The sequence below is a fragment of the Centruroides vittatus genome, unplaced genomic scaffold, assembly GCF_030686945.1.
Source record: "Centruroides vittatus isolate TY-2023 unplaced genomic scaffold, ASM3068694v2 contig_298, whole genome shotgun sequence".
Classification (NCBI taxonomy): domain Eukaryota; kingdom Metazoa; phylum Arthropoda; class Arachnida; order Scorpiones; family Buthidae; genus Centruroides; species Centruroides vittatus.
In genome coordinates, this window is record NW_027121900.1 from 211029 (window position 1) to 232445 (window position 21417).

Here is a 21417-nt window from a genome sequence, read left to right on the forward strand (position 1 = left end):
GATAAAGTGAGACAAAGTACAATAGTTTGATATCAAGATATAGATCGATACCAATTTCCGTTTACAGAATATTAATTCCTTCGTTAGTGAAAGATTCGGCAAATAAAATTGATAATTTCTATAATTTACACAGTTAAAAACATACTTCAGGAGTTGGACAATTGATCTAACTTCAGTTCTCTAAATTAACTCACATTTCTTAATTATTAAGTAATAGGGCTTTACTGATAGGCCCTACTGATTTGTCACTTGTGATCTATAACAATAATAATAGATTAAATAAGCTTCAGTTTTTTTTTTTTTTTATAACGTTATAAATTAGCATCTAAAAACCAAGTTTTAACGGGAAAAAGTGTCGTTTAGGGCAGGCCTGAACACAGAGGGAGCTCCAAAATCTGTTTTTGTTTGTTTTATTGATTTTATTCACATATTTTATGGCTTTGAAAGTGAAGTGAGGCCCACCTTTATGACAAGTCCAACAGTGACGAATATAAGGATTGATGGCAACATATAGGGGTGCCTCCCGGAAGGACTTTCTACAGGAAACTGGCACCCTGTTTAGGTGTTACGTGAAGAAAATTCGGAAAACTTTCACGCGGGCAACACGTTGGTCGGGTGAGAACTCACGACTAAAGTTCAGTAGTTTTATCCGCTCGGTATGCATGAACAACTGGTGGGCCCACGCATTCAGAACCATCTCCACTCTTAGATTCTGATTCAAATATAGAAAAGAACGTAGAAGAATTGGAAAAATATTGCTTTATTTTAAGTCTTTTTTTTACATATTTAATTATAAAATATGCAAAAATACACACGAAAACGTTCTAATTAATTATATAATATATTAAAAAAATTACAAAAATTCATTAATCAGAAGTAGGCCCTATCATAGGAACGTCCAGCAGAACCTTTCGACTCAGAAGGGGAGCTTCAAAAGCATTATATATTAAGAAAAAAAGACTATGTTGTGTTTATTTAAAGCACAAACATGTATTTTTAAGGCCCTATTTAATACGCAAGAGCATAAAAGACATCAGCGAGCCTCCGTCGACCTCCGAAGGGCCATGGTTATAAACTAAAAAATGAATCGAATTGTACTGGAAATTTCTTAAAAACTAAATTATAATCCATTGGTAACGTTTAGACAAAGAAAGAACTACAATTGATGGATGTCAGATAACGAAATTACTTGAAATTTAAGGGGAACAATGCAAAGGTTTGAGATTACAATCTGCTTCGAGTCACGAAATTGTAATCCCTCATTCACTAAAGTCGTAAAATTTGATACTTAAATGTATGTTGACTCCAATAGAAGGTTACATTATATCGAATAACTTGATACTTGATAACCTTGTTAATGATCTTCAGTAACGGATATTAACCTTGTTAAATAGGAAATCTGTATCACGGCATCCTGTTTTTCCGGGTCAAAAATTATACAAATTATAATTAATTTTTCCAAAATTGTAATGGTGTATCTACTAGATTCAAGCTAGTTTTGACGTTTAATTTTAATATATGAGGCCTGTTCGAGGTTGAATTTATGTATAATCTGAATAAGCTACATCTTAGGGTCTCGTGCTTTTAAACTTATTATTTGCGGCCGAGGTCGATGGTCGAGGCGATATTTATTGCTCTGGAGAACTCGAGATCGAATTCGTGAGAGATTTATCCCAAATTTATAGGGCCCCGTCCCTCACTACCCGGCTGCTCCCATTATGAGCCTGGTCGAACCCACAACGGGTATGACTAGAAAGGGTTTTTTAGTGTCCTCAGGGTAGAATGATTCAAAAATGAAAATAATAATAATAATAATAATAATAAATACAGAAGATATTCATATTATAAGTTTCAAGTTCGTCCGGATATATTGAACCCCGTCTCTCATCCCATTGTGAAATTGGTAGAACTCATAACGGACTTGCTAAAAAGGTCCTCTTGGTGCCCACAGGGAGGAGAGAGTTAAAATAATAATGCCTTAAAATCTCTATCTTCTAAAAAGGATGCCAGAAGCTCAACGAGTTCAAGATTTTCAGTGTGCCTGTTGTTTGGAGATCTCAGATAGTATCTAGGCATGCCTTGAAGATGTATCTAGTAGATACATCGTTTTAGTGGTGCCGTGACAGAGAAATATGGATTGGTATGGACTGATAACGTGTGGTCTTCAGCAACAAATCCCAGGTTTGTTTGGGAATGGATGACTACCGAGTTAGAATGTGGAGGACCACTGGTGAATGCTTCATTTCTGTTGGAACACACGCTGCTCCCAATGCACATGCAGGGCCGTCGAGAGCTTGTATGTATAAAGGCCTAGACTCGACCCACTCTTGCCTCTTACGTAAACAGGCTCCTATTATCTCATAGGATTGTCTTTAGCTTTTCGTTTTTCGGATAATGGAATACGTAGAATGTTTCTATATTAATAAAAACATCTTAACGATTTTATTTTGTATTAGTAAAAGTAGCGTTAAAGGACAGGAATCACTAAAAATTCCCAATCTTCCTCTCGACGGACCAGAAAAATGGCCTTCTTAGTGTCCACAGGGCGGAAAGAGTTAAGATAGAGGAAGACATCAGAGATCAGAAACTGAAGAAAGAGTGGATAAAATATTAATTTGGAAGAGGCTTATTAAAAAGCGGCGATCCGGTATAAAAACATTCAGAAACGAGTTTCTTAACTTTCCCGGCAACATTTAAAACTGTGTGTTGCGCCATCTGTTATGATATTTTATTAAATATATAAAAAAAACTTTTTTATTTTTAATTATTATAAAATGACAAGAAGCTTAATTTTGAGGGTAGGGATGAGTTTAATAAAAATAAAAAATTAATTTTTAAAATATGAGTTAACATTTATAAATTATGATGACGTCATTCCATGAGAATTTTTGAAAGTTGCCACTCACTCGAATATTAAAATTATTATTTTTATATATTTTTTGATAAAATAATACATTTTACAAATTGAAGTAATATAAATTATATAAGATAAAATTATGTTGTAGTTAAGTTGTTGGAGCGAGTCATTTTAAGCGTTTACTTGAACCCACGCATTTTTCCTTAAAAGTAATCTGATCCCACATTCATTAACGGGAGAAGAATTTCCTGTTTTTTTTTTATATTTATTTTTTAATAATTGTTGACCTTAACAAAACTCCTACGTATTATACGTGATAAAAAAGAAAATTAACATTAAAGAATTATTTATAATATTTAAATTAATTTCACGTCTTCATAGACGATTCATTCGCCATCTTTTGGAAAAATTTGAAATTATTGTATTGTTTCCGATTTTTAGAAACGATATGTATTTTATATTTCTATTGTTATATTTCTTATCTTATTATAAGATTAAATAAAAGTAACTGATAATATTTAATTAATTTATGATTATTTAAAAGTGTTATCAGTCTTATTCGATTAACTTATGTCACGTGATATTGTTTAACTTTTTAATTTTTAATGATTAACATACTCAGTGGATAAAAATAAAATAAAATAAGGCTATTTTATAAATAATTAATTTGGTGTTATTAGTCAATATTTTTTATACTAACAGCTTTTTAAAATTTATATATTTTATATATTCACTTGGGGCGCTGATACCGCAAATGACGTCACCTACAAAAATGGTGGTTGTTTAAATGTCTCGGGAGGTAGTGTAGGTGTTTAAAATGTATTTAGTATTTAGTTTTAAGCTCATAATTAATGCTATGAGTTAAATCAACCACAAAGTTTAACTAAGTAATATTAAAGTGTATAGTATGTTGATGTTTATCTTAAATTTGGATATTTTCTCATGTCACGTGTCATAATTTATATATCCCTAAATGCACGTGACATGACACGTGCATTTAAGGATAAGACAGGAACTATGAGGATTTCACTACCCCAGAATTGTAGATTTACTGTACAAGCAAAGAAGTCAAATGGGTTATAATTACACCTCTGAGACAGTTGGTACCTTATCAATGCTGCAGACCACACTCATAGGAGCAAAAAAGTCAAAGGAACCATGCCTCTGCGTGTTATCCCTTGTGAGATACAACCCCAGAAATTGGCCTTCTTCCAGGTCGCATGCAATCAAGAATCACATTGCTTCACTAAGACTATTGTGTTTAACTATTTAGCCCATTCAACTATGCTGGCTTTGAGTAACCCATTTGACTGTTTGATGTTATTGTCGCTAACTCTTGAACACTATAAAGTTCAGACACACGAACACTTGGCAATCTTCATCTTAAGTTTATTTAGTGTTTGATGTTATATAAAACTTTAGTGCTTTCTATCACTTGCACCTCAGCACATGACTACATGCTCTGTGTCAGTCAACTAACATGGAGAATAGACAGTAGTACTGTTACGTGGTAAAAGCTTGATATTTGGAGGTGACTATCTCACGATAGGTCATGTCTACAGGTATGGTTTCTTTGATGGTACAAAAGCAGTTGGGATCTTATCAGAGCTCATAGGAATAAATTTCAAACAGACTGATTTGGGGGTTATATCTCATGAAGGGTCATGTCGATCATTGGTTCTTTTGACTGTTTGGTATGAGTTAAGGAAAGGGTGTATACTGTTTTTTTTTTTTTTTTTAATTACATAGGGGTAATTAGGTGAAATTTGATGAGTGGCTGTGGTTCTGGGGCTAATTGGGATGGGAAGGACATTTTTTCCTACTGCTCTATTCTCCATGCTGTCACTCGCACCTTACAGATGGAGCAAGCTCCCATACCTCAACTACATAACATCAAAATACTCAATCAACAGTCAAATGGGTTACTGGAAGCTGGCATAGTTGTGGCTTACGTTAGATGGAAACACAAAGGCTAATCTTGTCAGGAAAAGCATGCAAATGTTCTCTTCTTCACCTCAAATCACCCTTTAACCACCACCACTCATTACATTTTATGTAATTACCTCCTAAGTAATTAAAAAAAAAGCAGTAAATACCCTTTTTTTTTTAATTCACTCTGACTTTTTTACTTCTATGGGTTACACTATGATAAGGTCTCATCTGTCTCATTTTTTTCATAAGAGAAAGAGATTAGAATTTAATAAGATTGAGTTTGGTATTTACATTTGTTATCGATTTATGCGGTTTTAATAGATTATGTTCTTGTTATCATTAAGTAAAAATAAATATCCCCATAAACATTAAATTGATTTCTCATATACATATAGTATGTTAAAAAAAATGACCAGAAAGGTTATCTAAATGATATATTTTGAAAGATGTATATTAGCTATTCATGTTGTACTAAGTTATTTATTTTTTCTTTATAAATTAAAATTTTGCTGTTGAAAAATGATCATTTGAAGTTTCTGAGTTGGAGGTTTCATGGAGTGCCAATATCTCCTCTGTGCTCTGTTTCAGGTCGTAGTGCAACTGGCTTGGTCTTTCAAATTGTCTATCCATTCCCTCTGCAGTCATCCACGTGTGTTAATTTTTCCACAATGATTAGCAGCAGTTGTCCCACTGAACCCTGTAGAACATGACCACCGTATACCACTTTCTTATACGTTTCCATTGCTAGAGACCTACTACTACCGACGTGTCAAAATTTTTCAGTTTGAAATTTATTTCTGCAGCTAATCTTAATCTTTCATCATGTCTGTAAAGATGCCAGTGTGCACTTCATCTCCTTTGTTACTGTCCATATCTTACAATTATAAGAGTAGGGCAGGCCACAGATAGCATCTCGTTATCTTTAAGAGCATTTCTGCTGACATAATTTCTGTCCTGTTATGTCTTTGAAATACAGGTAACACAATTTCATTAAGTAAGGACAGTTTTCTTAGAACGTGCCATTTATTTCGGTGTAATATGGTTTCAAAGACTAGTTGATTAGTTTTATAGAAGACACTGGCAAGGAGCTTTTAAATTAAAATGATGTGCATCAATAATATGTTCATTGAATCATCTCTAACAGTTGTCAATTTCAAAAGAAATAATTGTAGAACTATTGGTTGATATTGACTGTTGTTGCAATTTTTGCCATTTATCTGCATTAACATCTAGAAAATACAGTAGGATCTTGGAAACTCAACTTTCAATAATTCGATGTTCTGTAAAACTCGTGCTGTTTAAAAAAAAAAAAGATATGTTTAATGTAATTTTTACCTCTAACTTAACACTGGGATCAAATAACTTATTGTTTTTTACTGGCAACATTTGATAATAGCATTACAGTAGAGCATCGATTATGCGACCCCCGATTAACCGACCGCGTTCTAGTCGGCAAATTCAAATGTCCGCTAGTGATGTGGCACCACAATATTTGGTTATGTCTTGGCTACTTTAATATTATTTTTGTTAAATTTTTTCATGTTTTAGCTGGCAGCACTGGCTCGACCATGAAAGGGAGGCTAGTATTTAAACCAGGCCTAATACACTATACTAATAATGTATTTTTTCATACTTTTTGGTTATCAGACTTTTCAGTTATCCGACCAACCTCAGTCCCCAATTAAGTCTGATAATTGATGCTCTACTGTATATCCATATGTTAATGAGGAATGTAACCCCTTTTTTCAAGTTATCACTACAAAATGGCATGACATAAATGTCACTAACTTCAAAGTAGTCAATGAATAGCCAATGTATTTAAAATTAAAATTTAACTACAAATAGAAATAGTCACCATTGGTACATAGTTAATATGTATATGAGTTTGCACATATATAAAGCTTCAAGAAAATTCTGCTATCACTATGCTATAAAACTCATCATTTTTGGTAACTTGTCATGTTCTCAGTCCACATTAAGTCAAGTTTGTGAGACATCACTGTAGTTATGAGTACTTTTTGCATTCAGGAATCGATTTTAAGGTCCAATTTATTAATTTATTACTCTAGAAAACTATAAAGAATTTTTATTCTTTAGATCTTACACTTGCAACTTTTGTATAAATTAATAAAAAAAAAATCAATTACATATTTTATTTTTCAGGTGTTTCACTTGTGCATTTTTTCATCTAAGACTGGAAAAAGAAGACTTGAGTGAGTTTTAGTTTCATAATTCACTTGGTAAGATGCTTCAAAAATACGTGTGGCGCCTAGGTAGGAGGATATCATTTTTTAGACATCCTGATCTCTGTGCTTCATCTAAGATACTTAATTTTAGAATTAAACTCTGTCGTAATAAAACTGATTATGTATTTCCACAACTAGAACTTGATTTTGATTATATATGCAATCCAACAAATACAGATACGATCAGAGAGAATATAAAAAATCGTAAAGGTGTTGGCGATATTGATAAAATTCTCAAATTGAAGCAGAAAGTGGAAAATTTGAAACAAAAAGCCGAGCTCGACGTTTCGGATAGAAAATTATTAAAACAACTGCAGGACGAATTATTGTATGAAGCCAATAACATACCGAACGTCACTCATCCCGATGTACTAAAACGTTCGGACGAACCCGTCGAATTGGAGTTGTTTGGCAAAAAACCGAAATTTGATTTTGAGCCCGTGCAGTTTCATTTAAATGCCAAGAATTTAGGTATTTTAAGAATGGATTTTTTAGGTCAGTTTTCAAATGAAAGAAGTTACCAGTTTAAAGGACATTTAGCAAAATTAGAACAGGCACTGATAAATTATTGTGTCGAAAGATTAGTGAAGAAGGGTTTTGATCTGGTTTCGGTACCAGATATTCTACATCCCAAAATTTTAGAAAGATGTGGTATGATTACAGCAGGAAATCCACATACCCAGGTAATATACTTATAATTTATTATAATAATATAATTATTTATTAAAAATACAGGGTCTTCTAAGAAGAATTCTTCCATTTTGAATTGGTATATATACTCGTATTATTGTAATAATGTTGTAATGTGCATTAAACATTCAAAAACTCCAAGTTTCATATTTGCTTATTACAGTTTCTTAGTGTTTGCACCGCGTGTTGCATGGCGCACATCCATATAATGCTCACATTCTTCCTGCACTTGCTATGTTATAGCCGTTGTCATTTCTCTCACAGCTACCATAATTCTACAACTCCTGTAGCTGTAGAATTGTGCTGTAGGGGCTATATTCTGCAGTTCCTGCAGATTACTCATGTTGCACATTGATGAATGACTCCAACTTTGCAAACTGCAGAACACAAAATGCCTTTTCTGTTGTGGAGTTGCCATTTTCGTTTATGGCATTTCCTAGAGATAGTAGATTACAAGATGTTTGAATGCGGTTGGGAGAAAAAACTTGGACAGCTACTCTATCAATTGGTATATATTGCATACTTCACAGTTAATAATTAACATAATTACAGTAATTTAAAATGGTAGAATTCATTTTGGAAGACCATGTATAGCTATGGAAGATAGTTTTTAACCTTTCTATACAAATGCAAGTTGTCAGTATTTTTCTATAGGCTCTTCCCCATCTAAAACTATGTAAAATTGTTTTTAAAAGTTCCTGTTGCTTCAAAATTTTGTAAAACTTTCAAGACAGAAATCCAAATTACATTTGCTGTGGCATGAGAAAGACATACTAAGATGACTCCAAATTATTTTTGTGTTTATCTTCACATTATATGGGATATTTGAAAGGAAATTTTTGCAATTTCCTTTCAAATATTCCGTACGAGGGATGTCAGGATGAAAACATACTGGAGATATTGGGGATTCTTTGTCTGGAAGTACTTAGAAGAAAAGGGTATGTGCCACAGAAATGAGTTACTTGTCTGAATAATGCATGAAGTGCAAGACTTGTGTCAAAATGCTGCAGTACTTCTAAGGGTCTATCAGTCAATTATTAGGAGGTATGAGGTATGCATTGTATGATGTAGTATTTTCAGCATCTTTTTGAAGGTTGTGTCTTGATTTTTTTTTACTTAATTTTCATTGTAGAACTTGAAACTTCATCTTTGTAATACCTTTTCCAAATACCCTGTATACAGGTATACCTCGTCTTATGTTGGTAATTGGTTCCAGGAGAGGCGACGTAAGTTGAATTTACTTATATAGTTATGACGTAAGTCTTAGTTTCGACTTACGTCGTAACTAAATGCCAATAATGGAGGAAATGCCAATAATGAGCACTTAAAGACCGCTAAATAAGACGACAACACAGGAACACAGATGTTTTCATGTTTTGTTCTCTAGGATTTATGATGATTATATTAACATTTACTGTAAATATACATATTTTAATATGATTTTATGTGCTTTTAATGCTTTTCTAGTGATATTACGACTTCAATGTTTGTGGCGGACGGATTTAAAGTCGAATAAACTGATTTAAACTTGATTTTTATTTTTCCATATACTTTTTTGACAAACGACGTATAATCGGGAACGACGTAACTCGAGGTATACCTGTATATTTTTTAATAAATTTTTTGCTTTGGATCTTTATTGCTATACACTTATATAAAAAGTTGTCAGGGACACTGATCTCAATGTCATCTCTTGTTCACTTTTTAATCAATTTTTAAAATATATAATTTTAAATATAAAGTTAATTTTTCCTGCTCATATTTAGAGTCAAGTGATAAATTTATTTCTTCTAAAATAGTTAAGTAGGATTATTCAAAAGGAATAATCCTACTTAACTAACAAAAAAGTGAGCAATTTGTATGCCAATAAACTACAGAAGTAAATGTTTTAAACTTATCAAGCTGTTCATTGGCACTCCCAGTGGTTTTTAATTTTACAATTAAATTTATAATTATGCTTACTAAGCCGTTCGTTTGTTCGTTTACGTGATGGCTTGCCTCTACTGAGCCTTAGGATCATCATCACAATGTTCAATATAATATAATTATTTTACTTTGCAGATCTGTCATCAAAGACATTAATAAATTTGGGAACTGATGTGCTCATTATAAATTATTCTGTTATAGACAGTAGTAATAATATAAGTATTTAAATGAAATAAAGACTATAACAATAATCAATTGGAATGTGACTTATTTATGCTGGAGTCAATAAGATATAGGAAAACATTGACGTTATCAAACATTGAGACTAAGATGACGTTTTAATTTTCCAATGCTGAATTGCTTAAAACAATTCATGAATTATTTAATAATATTTAGAAGGATATATAATGCTTTCTTTGTGTCTTATTGTAAGAGCTGCCGCAAACTACAGGAAGCGGAAGCTAGCATACACTCGGTCGCACTCCAAAGCCCCACCTTCTTTTCCCCGAGGCTACGAGCTATTTTCCCCGCTCACTGTTGCTAGCGTGACTACTCTGTCTGTTGAATTCTGTTAACAGCAAGTGTTTGCTTGTATCACTGTGCTAGCAAAAGGATAACCGCAGGTGTGAAGAAAGGGGCAGGACCTTTGACATAATCGGACATGCTAGCGTTTTGCTGTCGCAAAGCAGTAGTTTTCGGTGGCTCTAACATATATTAGACTGACAGTAGAACGGCAATTCTTTAAAGTTATGAAATACAATCTTATAGAAACAATCAGATCAATTATTACATGTTGATGCAAAGATAAAGCAGTTAATCAAAATGATGTTGACAATTTTCATCCTTTATTTCAATTACATCATTCTATAGTATAATCTGGTCCTATCACATTTTCCTATGGAGATGCAAAATTTTCTGTGTGACAATTTTTCTCATTATTGAATTTCTTGTGATGATAAAACTTTGGTTCATTAGGTACTGAAGTCATCAGACTTTATCCTCTTAGATGTTTTCTATTAGGTTTTCATGAAAGATTTGGTATTTGCAACTTTATCTTACATCTGTTATTTATGAGAATTTATCATACAAGATGGAGAATGGCAAAAGTACTATATGAATTTGATTATTGCATGGCACATATGGTAGCTTGGTACCTGTATTGAAGGAATGTGACACTTAATTATAAACTTTGATAGATCTCTTTTGCTTCTATCTCATTTTTTTAATCTCAATATGTAATTGGTTCAAACAGTATTATTTTCAAGGAATTATCACATCCACAGACTCCAAAAACACTAGCCAATCAACAAGTTTATTTCACCCAGGTTCATTTCGGAAATTACAGTAGAGAGTCGTAAATCGGCACCCTGGTAATCGGAATCGCCCTTAATCGGCACGATTTTCAGTTGGACTGTGTCGTGCTGAATCGAACGTTTTTGATACTAAATTTACTTCTAAAGTATAATTTTCATGTTTTTATATTCTTCAATATATTTATTTTGTTTGTACAAAATAAAGAAATAATTTTTAACGATACGATAGCCTCGATTATTATTATAAAAATTTTCGTTAGGCTTAAAATCGACGAAAATTCAACATGAAGCGACATGCAACGGAGAAAAATTTGAACATCGGACAGATTAATGTATTTTTTCGTACATAGACCGTAATCGGAACAAATCCCTAATCTGAACAACCCCAGTCCCCAATTGATTCCGATTTTCGGTTCTCTACTGTACAATATTTCCCTCTTCAGTGTGTTTTCTTTCATACATGCTAAACGAGGCACAATTACTTTTTTGATACTCTAGTAAATACACAACAACAACATTAAGTTAACAATTTACAATTATAAATTTACTAAAACATTAAAATATTTACCTCTCACAATTTTTCAATTTTCCCACTGTTTTGACCGCTTTCATGTAAAATTAACTTATTATATCTTTAATTATTGTACTATCCGTGTTATTTTCATTAACCATGTTTCATTAATTACAGTCCTTGCCATCATTTGTTTCTTCTTTTCTTGTTCACCAACTGTGAACAGAACTGTCAGAAACCAATTCTACAACTGATGCAAATCCACTCTGTCATTTTCATACATTAACAATAAAAGAATTTGTTTCTAACTGTTTTTAAGTGTTTGTATATATTTCTCTTCATTGTATTCCTCTCTGAACTATCCTTAATGTATTAAGATTGATCTGACATCTATTCTTCATACAGCATTTAGCAACATTTGAATTCTTGTAATCATATTTTATTGCTGTAACATGTTCCTTGATTCTTTCGTGCAACTCTCTTCCTGTATCTCCGATATAAGTGGACGACTCTTTACATTCACAATTAAATGTCTTTACATTCAGGAGTTTGGCTTGCATTCAATTTGATATCCTCTTGATACCTATTTTTAGCATAGGGAACAGCCAAAAGTCACTCACAAGTCAGTTCTAGTGAGCACAGTGTTTGGATAAAGACATGAAGTTTTTTGTCGGAAAGGAATTGCTGGACAAATGTGTGACTTGGTACGTTACTGTGATTCAGAAATTACCCTCTCTATCACTTTTTTGTTTTGTCTGCCATTTCCTCCGAATTACATCTTTCAACCTATGCAAAACTTGCATGTAGAAATTACCAATAACATTGTCCAGATGATATGTCCATGGTGCACCACACTGTCCTTGTCAGAGAATACAATAAGCCAGTGGCATAGCAAACGTAACTGGCGCCCGGGCATGACACTTTATTGGCACCCCCTCCAGGAACACATATAGTTTGTCTTGGAGACCATTTGGGCACCACTCGCAGAGGGGTGCTCGGGGCATGATACACCCCCTTGCCCCCCTTGCTATGCCTCTGCAATAAGCATCACTTTTTTTTTGGATTTGATGAGGTGACTCACCAGTTCTTGCTCCAAGTGACTTTTGGCTGTTTGCTACATCAAAAACAGATCTTACGGTGACATGTATTGCAACAATGGAGTACTTCCAACAATGAATGATCTGTGGAGTAAGTGTACACATGCTGAAGGGTCCTACTTTAAAGGTGATGAGGTAAGCACTTCTATATATGCTACCATTGCAATGCAATACCAAAATTCTGTAAATTTTTTGACTGCCTGCGTAAAATGTCAAAGCTGTCAACGCCATTTTGACTAACCCATTTACATTTTACAATTCAACATTACAGAAGACAAAAATAATTTAAATTCTTAATGTAAGTATAATTTGATCAGGAAAATTCTCCGAATGCATAAGTATTGATTTTGTAAGTTTAAAATAAAAATATGACTTTAATATTTTCAGATTTATCATATAAAACCATCACCGATTGGAGAAGCCAGCTTATCCGGAACTGCAGAAATGGCATTAGCAGCTTATTTCATGGATAGTAAACTTTCCTATGAAGAATTACCTCAGAAAAAGGTGGCTGTTAGTCGATGCTTCAGAGCCGAAATCGGTGGTGGTATTAAATTGGAAAAAGGAATTTATAGGTAAATTTTGATTTCCTTTCAAAAAGACATTAAACATGTAAATAATTTGGAAGCAAAATAATATTTACGTCAATATGATATAAATACAACGGTGTCTGAAAAGTTACTGTGCAGTGAGAAATTTCTAATGACATTAAAGTTATAGTATGGCATTGTAGATGAGGCCTATAAGTCAAACCTCCTGCATTTCCATTTTGTAATACATGGCATTACTGCACACTTAGGGACATTTTGGTTTATGGACTACAGTTTTTGGATGACTTCTTTGCCAATTGCCTAATCTCCTGTGGAATCTGGGCTGCTAATTCTTCTTGTACAGCTACACAGTAACTTGTCAAACACACTATAAAAAACAATAGTAACATAAAACAAGGTATAATACAGAATAGAGAGTGTAAGAACTTGTAAACATACTTATAAGCTTTTTACATAAAATAACTTAATAATAACTGCCAAGAAAAGATATTTTATTGAAGTACTAACACTAGAGTTGCCAACTTTTTAAAGTAATTTTGTATTGTTTTTTTTTATGCTTCTTTTAATGAACTGAGATAAATAACTGTTGCCCAAGTAGGAACGACTGTAATAAATGTAAACAAACCTTATCCAATTTAAAATTTTGCAGTATCCATCTACTTTATGATAAAAAAAAACTAGTTGGAAAGCAAGAGTTTTAAGTTGTAAATTTACTTTGAATAACATTTTGTTTTTTGCAGAATTAGAAGGAATAATTTACAAGAACTAATCAAAATATCTTCCAATGATGCAGACATTTTTATTTCTTATAAAAACAATTCCATCTCAAGACCCATATTAAAAGTTTAACACAAAATAAACGTCTTCTAACTATTAATACTGGAGTGATTAATAAGCAGTCCCAAACAAAACCTTTTACCAGTGTTGTACTTGATACAAAAACCTACTAACGTTATCGGCCTCCACCAAGGCCTTTTTCAGGAGCTGAACTGACTGGAATCTCCCTTGGACTGTTAGAATGATGCTTTCCAAGTAATAAACATTATACGTATCACATTTCACCCCTCTGCCCGGCTCCTCCGCACCCCCTCCTCCTTGCTCCTGGTACCTCCACGCATGCATGGAGGTACCTGTTCAAAGAATTCAAATGGAGCCAGGCGGAGGGGTGAAACATGATACGTATAATGTTTATTACTTGGGAAGCATTATTCTAACGGTCCAAGGGGGATTCCAATCAGTTCAGCACCTGAAGAAGGCCTTGATGGAGGCCGAGAACGTTAGTAGGTTTTTGTATCAAGTACAACATTGGTAAAAGGTTTTGTTGGGGACTGTTTACTTAATTAAAAGTTCAATTTTTACATATTGAAAAATTTTTAAACATTTAAAATAAAGGGTTTCCATTTGATGGGAGGTTTAAAACTGGTTTCTGATATTGTTTTTGATAGGCTGAGTCTTGAAAATAAAGTGTAATTTGGAAAAGGTTTACAGAAAATTTTGACACTAGAATCCCATCCCTAACAATAGAGTTATACTATACCTTGTATGAATGGGAAAAAAACACAAACATTAAAATATTAAGTTTTGTTTCAGACATAAAATTTCTTAGCTATGTACTGTAGCAAATGTAACTATCAGAATATATTATATTACATGAAAACTATATGATTAAAAAGAAACTGATAAATAGAATTTGCTGTAAAAGAGAGGATAACAGGAGGATAAAAAATATTTAATATTTTGGATTAAGAATAAACCAAACTATCTTTTGGCATTAAAGTTGTTTACTTGAAAAGGTTTTAATTACAAATACTTTCGACATTTTGAAAGGTTGAAAGTATTTGGTGTTGTAATTAAAACTTTTTCAAGTAAACAATTTTAACAGTGAAAGATAGTTTGGTTAAGTGTGGCTTCTTCAGAGAGCATATTTTTATAACATATTGGATCTGTAAACTTTAACGTTATTTTAAATCTGCATTATATAATGATTTATTTTTATTATAAAAATTAAAGCTCATTTATAGTACTAAAAATGTTTACATAATATTAAAATTTCTATTGAGTTTTATGTGTTTACTTTTTTCCATAGGGAGTCATGTTGCTAGCTGTGAAAAGAACTATTGTATCAATAAAAAAATTAACAGACTAATTATACAAAACCAATAGATAAAATATATATTATTAGAAGTGTACAGTAAACAATAAAAAATTTTTTTCTTAAAATAAACAAATTTTCTGAGTGAGAAAAATAACCAATTTTTATTATACTCATGAGAGGGGTTGGTACTGTACTGTACATGCTGTTTGCAGTATAGGCCACTTTAAGGTATTTCTAGCAGTGGATGTGTTAAGTAAAATTTTATGTATTTATGTTTCTTCTAAAGCAGGAGTTTCCCTAGGGTTCCACTAATAAAAATTTGGGGTTTTACAATAAAATCCACCGAGTCTAGTGATGTATGAATGTGCCAATGCAGATTTGGGACGTGAAGTATAATTGTTCTAGTCTCATATCCTTATACGAGGACTTGATCCGAGACTATACATGTGCTAAAATTATTTAAAGATTTATAAACAGTGGGGTCTCATTATAGGTAATGGAATGAACCAAAATTGTGATATAATGTTTGACAACGTAATGAAAACCATAAAAACAATAAAACTTAAACTAAAGCTAGAAAATCATTCAAAAAATTATAACATTAAAAAGGATCCAACATATAAATAAAAATATAATCATTAAATATGTATATATGTTACTGTCAATGACCGATATTTGGCGAATGTCGACATTCTTCGGTAAATGTCGGCATTCTCACAGTCGTTTTGCGTATGTACAAAATATTTGCTAAATATCATTATTTCTCGCTTACACTGACAAATATCGACATTCAGCATGCACTTATGGTGAATGTTGAATAAAAATATTTTTATTACGTTAAGACAAAAATGCAACTTTTTAATATGTCAAAATAGGAGAAAGCTTAAGTAACAGCACATTCTAAATCATTAAAGAAAATTATACAATAATGAACTTACACATAAATTATGTAATATTACAAAATTTAATAATATAATAATTAAACTAAAAAGTAAGGCGATCACAAGAACAGATGACTTCAACGTCTGTTACACACATGTCCGGTCTAAAAAGTGGTGACCTTTCTCTCCTCTCTCCCCTGTCCAAGCTTTTCCTTCCCCTTCGTGACCCCTCAGTTCTCCGAATTCTTGACTATCGCAGATGTGGAGTTAATGGGGAGGGGTGCTAATGAATAGCAGATTTTAAACTCTGCTTACACCCCCCTTCTTAGCCTTGTCATCACCCCTGCGATGATACAATTTTATATTGGTAAGGTGAGCTATCTTTTTAGTTCCATTTTCCGTTCTATACATCACATTTTTAGGAATGTTGTCGTAGTATATTATTTTATCGATACGATACGGTCCTTTAATGTTCGGATGTTTTCCCCTCATACCACTCTGAACTAAAATCCAGGATCCAACTTTAATATTTACCAATGGTCCTGCATGCTTCCTATCATAATATTTTTTGATAGATTCTCTATATTTCTTTCGTTGTTTTTCGATTCGCTCCTTTTCATACGATTGTAAATCTATAATTCTGAATTCGCTGTCAGCCTCCAGCTTAACAACTGTTCGTTGCCATTTGAATAATGGAGAGCAACCTAAAAAAGAGTTGTAGCTTCGGTTTTCGTGGCGAACTGCAGCATCCAAGCAATTTTTCCACCCACCTTTGAAATCTGGATAACATTTAAGGAATTTCTTGAGATCCCGTATCTTTCTCTCACACACTCCGTTCCCGGCAGCATGATAAGGTGATGTGGTTTTTAATGTGATATTCCTGTCTCTGGCCCATTGCTTGAAACTGTCCGATTTAAAGGTAGATCCGCAATCGCTGATGATAGTAGTTACATTATTGAATAATGGTAAATTATCCAAATAACGGATGATACTACGCACATCCTCCTTCATAGCTTTAGCATAAGTTATCCGTGTAGCTTCGTCTATGACCACTAGAAATGATTTAGTCATTCTTACCCTTTCACTGCGTTTCTGAAGCTCCGCAAAATCAATGTGTACTGTATTGAAGGGTATTTTCGATTGTGGGGGCAAATAGAGTTGGTCTTGACAAGGTCGGTATTTAAACTTGATGGATTGACATACCTGACAGGTCTGCACGTAACGTTGGATACTTTGTCTCATGTTAGGTCACCAGAACCATACCCTTAACTTGTAATAAGTCCTCCAAAACCCATCATGATCCCCACTGTCCGCATCATCATGATACCGCTTCATAATGCTGTTTTGAATATTTTTCGGGACAATCAACCGGCCATTCTTGGTCTTTTTCCACTTGTGTTTATCGATTTGGTGGACTGGCCTCGATTTTACGCGGGGATCATTATGATCTGTGACTAGACAATGATCCGATTTTGTCTGAGGGATCAGTAAACCCTTCCTTACTCGTTTTTTTGGACCATTATCAATTTCATTCACGGAGGTAAAACTTCGGTTATCATGAATATTATTCCTTTTTTCAATTTTCCTCAGTACAGAGTTTTTTGTAGGTACCAATTTGCTCAATCCGACATGTAAGTTTTCTTTGTCGTTTAAATTGTGTTGAAGAAGAATAGCTTGCATATCCGCTGGTAGTTCACGTATTACCATGGTGATAAAGCTTTGTTCCCCAATATCCGGATATGCAAGTTGAATACACCGTTGTTTTTCAAAATAATATTCCAATAGTGAACCACCACGATATTCCCACATATCCGCTAATATGGAAAGTTGGATCCGATTCTGTCCGAACGCACTAAGAAAAGAGTTTTTCCATTCCTCCCAATTATCACCGACCTTATCTAATACTCGAGAATTGTACCATTTCACGGCAATTCCTTCCAAATAATTTCGAAGGTTACGAATCTTTTGTTCGTCTGTAATCCAATTGTGAGATGCACACGCGTGTTCGTATGAAATTATCCAAACACGCGTTTCCTCCGATTTCCCATCATATTTTTCTATGTTGATCGTATCGCGAGATGAATTTAATGACATTTTTTCGATGGTTTGCCGAAAAGAGTTCATAATCTTCAACGTCTCGGCTTGTTGGCTCATGTACAGCTTTTGCAACTGAACCATTTGCTCCAACACATCTGACTTCAGGTCAGACGAACTGTCCAAGGCGACCGATCGTATTAAAGTTTTGTTAAGATAGAGCTCACCTTCTGTCTCCGATAATGAAATAGATAGTGTTCGATAATTCGTCATCGTCTGGATAGCAGTTTGAAAAACTGACGAGGTCGAAATTGCGGGATGATTTTCGATTCCTTGAAATTCTTGGTCGATTTCTGTCCATTCGTTTTCCCCTTCTAGTTGATATCGGGAGATAATGTAGGAGTCTTCGGTCTTCTGAACCAAAAATTTAAAAAGCATGATTCTACTGTATAAATACAGCTGTGTACTGAAATCCTGTCGACTGCGCCAATTTGTAATATTATAAAATTTAATAATATAATAATTAAACTAAAAAGTAAGGCGATCACAAGAACAGATGACTTCAATGTCTGTTACACACATGTCCGGTCTAAAAAGTGGTGACCTTTCTCTCCTCTCTCCCCTGTCCAAGCTTTTCCTTTCCCTTCATGACTCCTCAGTTCTCCGAATTTTTGACCATCGCAGATGTGGAGTTAATGGGGAGGGGTGCTAATGAATAGCAGATTTTAAACTCTGCTTACAAATTATGTGATTAAAGTTATACAATCTTATTTATTGCAACAACTTAAACTGTTGTGGCACTTTGAATTTCACTAGAGTCCTTTGCTTTTACAACTGCATTTATTCGTGGAACACTTCTTTTTGTAATGACAGTGTGTATAGCCTTGCCCTCCACTTTTCGAATTAGCTGCAGCTGCTTCTCTCAGTGATATTTCTTGAGAAGAAATCTCATGTATGGAAAGTAACTTTTCTTTACAAATTATGAACTGATTACATTATTACATGATTATGAACTGATCTGTTAATGGTGTCTTTTATTCGGATATTGCCGACGCCTTACCGACGACCCCTCTCATCCTCCACCACTCGACCTGACGAACTGATCCCCACCTCACGGGATCAAAAGAACAAAAACGCCATCCAGTGACAAAGTGGGCAGTTTCCACCAAACCGTTCCCAAGAAAAGAGGTATGACTTTGTCCTACCTCCCTTTGCCCTACCAAAGGATTTGGCAACAGACTCACCTCTCTGTCGACATCGGCATCTCGGGTGTCGTTTCGACCTCCACCAAAGCATATCTGTGCTTGTCGACATACACTGGCGATTGTTTGAAAGTATAACAATATAATAAAATATTTGGTCTTTCACCCACGTATTTTGTATCGGTTGACATTCACCGGAGAATATTGACATTCTCTAATTTTGGTCTTTCACAGTAACATATATATATATAAAGCAAAATGTTTGTCACCACTGCACACAAATAACATAAATTTAAAAATAAATTTGATTTACAATTTGAAAATTTCAAACTTTTAAACAAGTTTTTAAAAACATTATTTTAAATTTCAATAGATTTGATTTAATTAATTAATTTTGATTTTATTTGTAAAATAGGGCTGGCTGAAGTACGGTAAAAATACGTAAACAGATAATGAAAATCTTCTTTACTCGTCATGTCCAATCACCAGGAACAATAGTTTGTTCCTGGTGATTGGACATGGCGAGTAAAGAAGATTTTCATTATATGTTTACGTGTTTTTTTTGATTTTATTGTTAATTGTTTTATTTTCAGTTTTGTTGTAAAGTGGCTACCTAGTATGCTTTAATTTGTTGATATCTGCAGGGTGCAATGGGATATATTCCTATTATTATAATTATTGTTTAAATCAGGCTGATCAAGTTTATATTGGGTAATTTACCACACAATCGAGTGAGGTAGAAACAAGTTTCAACACTCTTTAGGGAATAAATTATAAGGTTTTTACTTCTAAACCTCCTTGCCTTCAGTTAAAAGGCCTGATCCAATGGAGACAAATGACTTTCCACCAGTTACCTGTGCTTACACACTATTTCTAGTTCTTTTACATACACATTGCATTTTTGTTTGAATGTTGCATAATGGCAAATAGAATCCAAATTTTAATTCAGTTTAATGTTATAGTTGAAATGGTAACAGGATGAACAGATTATGACGATTGAATATGAATAGACATGGTTATTTAAAGTACTGATTGCATTATGTTTAATTTAAGGAAGATGTAATCAGATTTGACATATTTTTAATTCATTTCTTCCCCTCCGATACTACTGTCAATTATGCTGCAATTTACTCTTCTGCAGTTGTCAAACTGACAAGTTTCTCTTAACATTGAATGTACGTTGCTATTGACTATGAGATGTATCCTGCTCGGAAATATCAAAATATGTATGTTAGAATTGAGAAAGTTCAATATTATGTAGGGTGTGTGAAAAGTTACTGTGCAATAGAAAAGTTTAAGAATTAAATTGATTATGAGTAATTAAGGTACTTATTTTACAATAGGTTAAGTTACTGTTTATAACTACTCAAACACCTTTTCACTTATTACTTTGAGTTGAAGAATTAAAATTAGTAATGATACACGTAATAATTTTTTAATATCTGTTAATTGTGTAATTTAAATTATTGATGCATATTAAGGTAAATCTTATGTTTATAATATATGAAATTTAATCTGTTTTTAGAGTTCATCAGTTTACCAAAGTGGAAATGTTCGGTGTGACGGCTAATGAAACAAAGTCTGAAAGCGAAGAACTTTTGAATGAACTTCTTTCAATCCAAAAGGAATTTATTTCTGATTTTGGACTTCACTTCAAAGTATTAGACATGCCTTCCGCAGAACTCGCAGCAGCTGCTTACAGAAAATACGACATAGAAGCGTGGATGCCAGGAAAAGGTTTATATGGAGAAGTAACTAGTGCTTCTAATTGTACAGATTATCAAAGTAGAAGGTTAGGTATAAAATACTATAATAAAGATAATATTTTGAGATTTGCTCACACTGTGAACGGTACCGCATGTGCCGTACCGAGATTGATTACGAGTATTTTCGAAACGCATCAAAATAAAGACGGAAGCGTAACGATACCAGAAGTTCTTAGGCCGTATATGAATGGACTTGAAAAAATTGATAAAAGTGCCTCTTCAGAAATAATGTATTATATGATGACTGAGAAGAAATTAAAAAGACTATAATATTTATACAAATCTTGTGTCGTCATTTTATTTATGCAGACTATAA

At 33.4% G+C, this 21417-nt stretch overlaps 1 protein-coding gene across 3 annotated transcripts; it reads left to right on the forward strand.

Annotated features, from left to right (window-relative positions):
* Positions 1-3615: 3615 nt before the first annotated feature.
* Positions 3616-21417, forward strand: SerRS-m (Seryl-tRNA synthetase, mitochondrial). 3 transcript variants are annotated; one of them, XM_067267169.1, is made up of 4 exons: positions 3616-3661; positions 6953-7718; positions 12960-13147; positions 20861-21417. In XM_067267169.1, exons 2-4 carry the CDS (start codon positions 7035-7037, stop codon positions 21369-21371), a joined length of 1383 nt encoding a protein of 460 aa, XP_067123270.1. In that variant the 5' UTR covers positions 3616-3661; positions 6953-7034; the 3' UTR covers positions 21372-21417. The 3 variants fall into 3 exon arrangements, with proteins under 3 accessions (XP_067123270.1, XP_067123271.1, XP_067123273.1); XM_067267170.1 differs by having other exon boundaries at positions 3657-3744; XM_067267172.1 differs by lacking the exon at positions 3616-3661 and adding an exon at positions 3887-3933.

Bases quoted from the DNA above. Each gene is read 5' to 3' on its own strand.
- SerRS-m (XM_067267169.1), top strand. From the start codon at position 7,035: ATGCTTCAAAAATACGTGTGGCGCCTAGGTAGGAGGATATCATTTTTT. The intron at 7,719-12,959 runs GTAATATACTTA...TAATATTTTCAG, and splicing joins CAGGAAATCCACATACCCAG to ATTTATCATATAAAACCATC. The intron at 13,148-20,860 runs GTAAATTTTGAT...ATCTGTTTTTAG, and splicing joins TTGGAAAAAGGAATTTATAG to AGTTCATCAGTTTACCAAAG.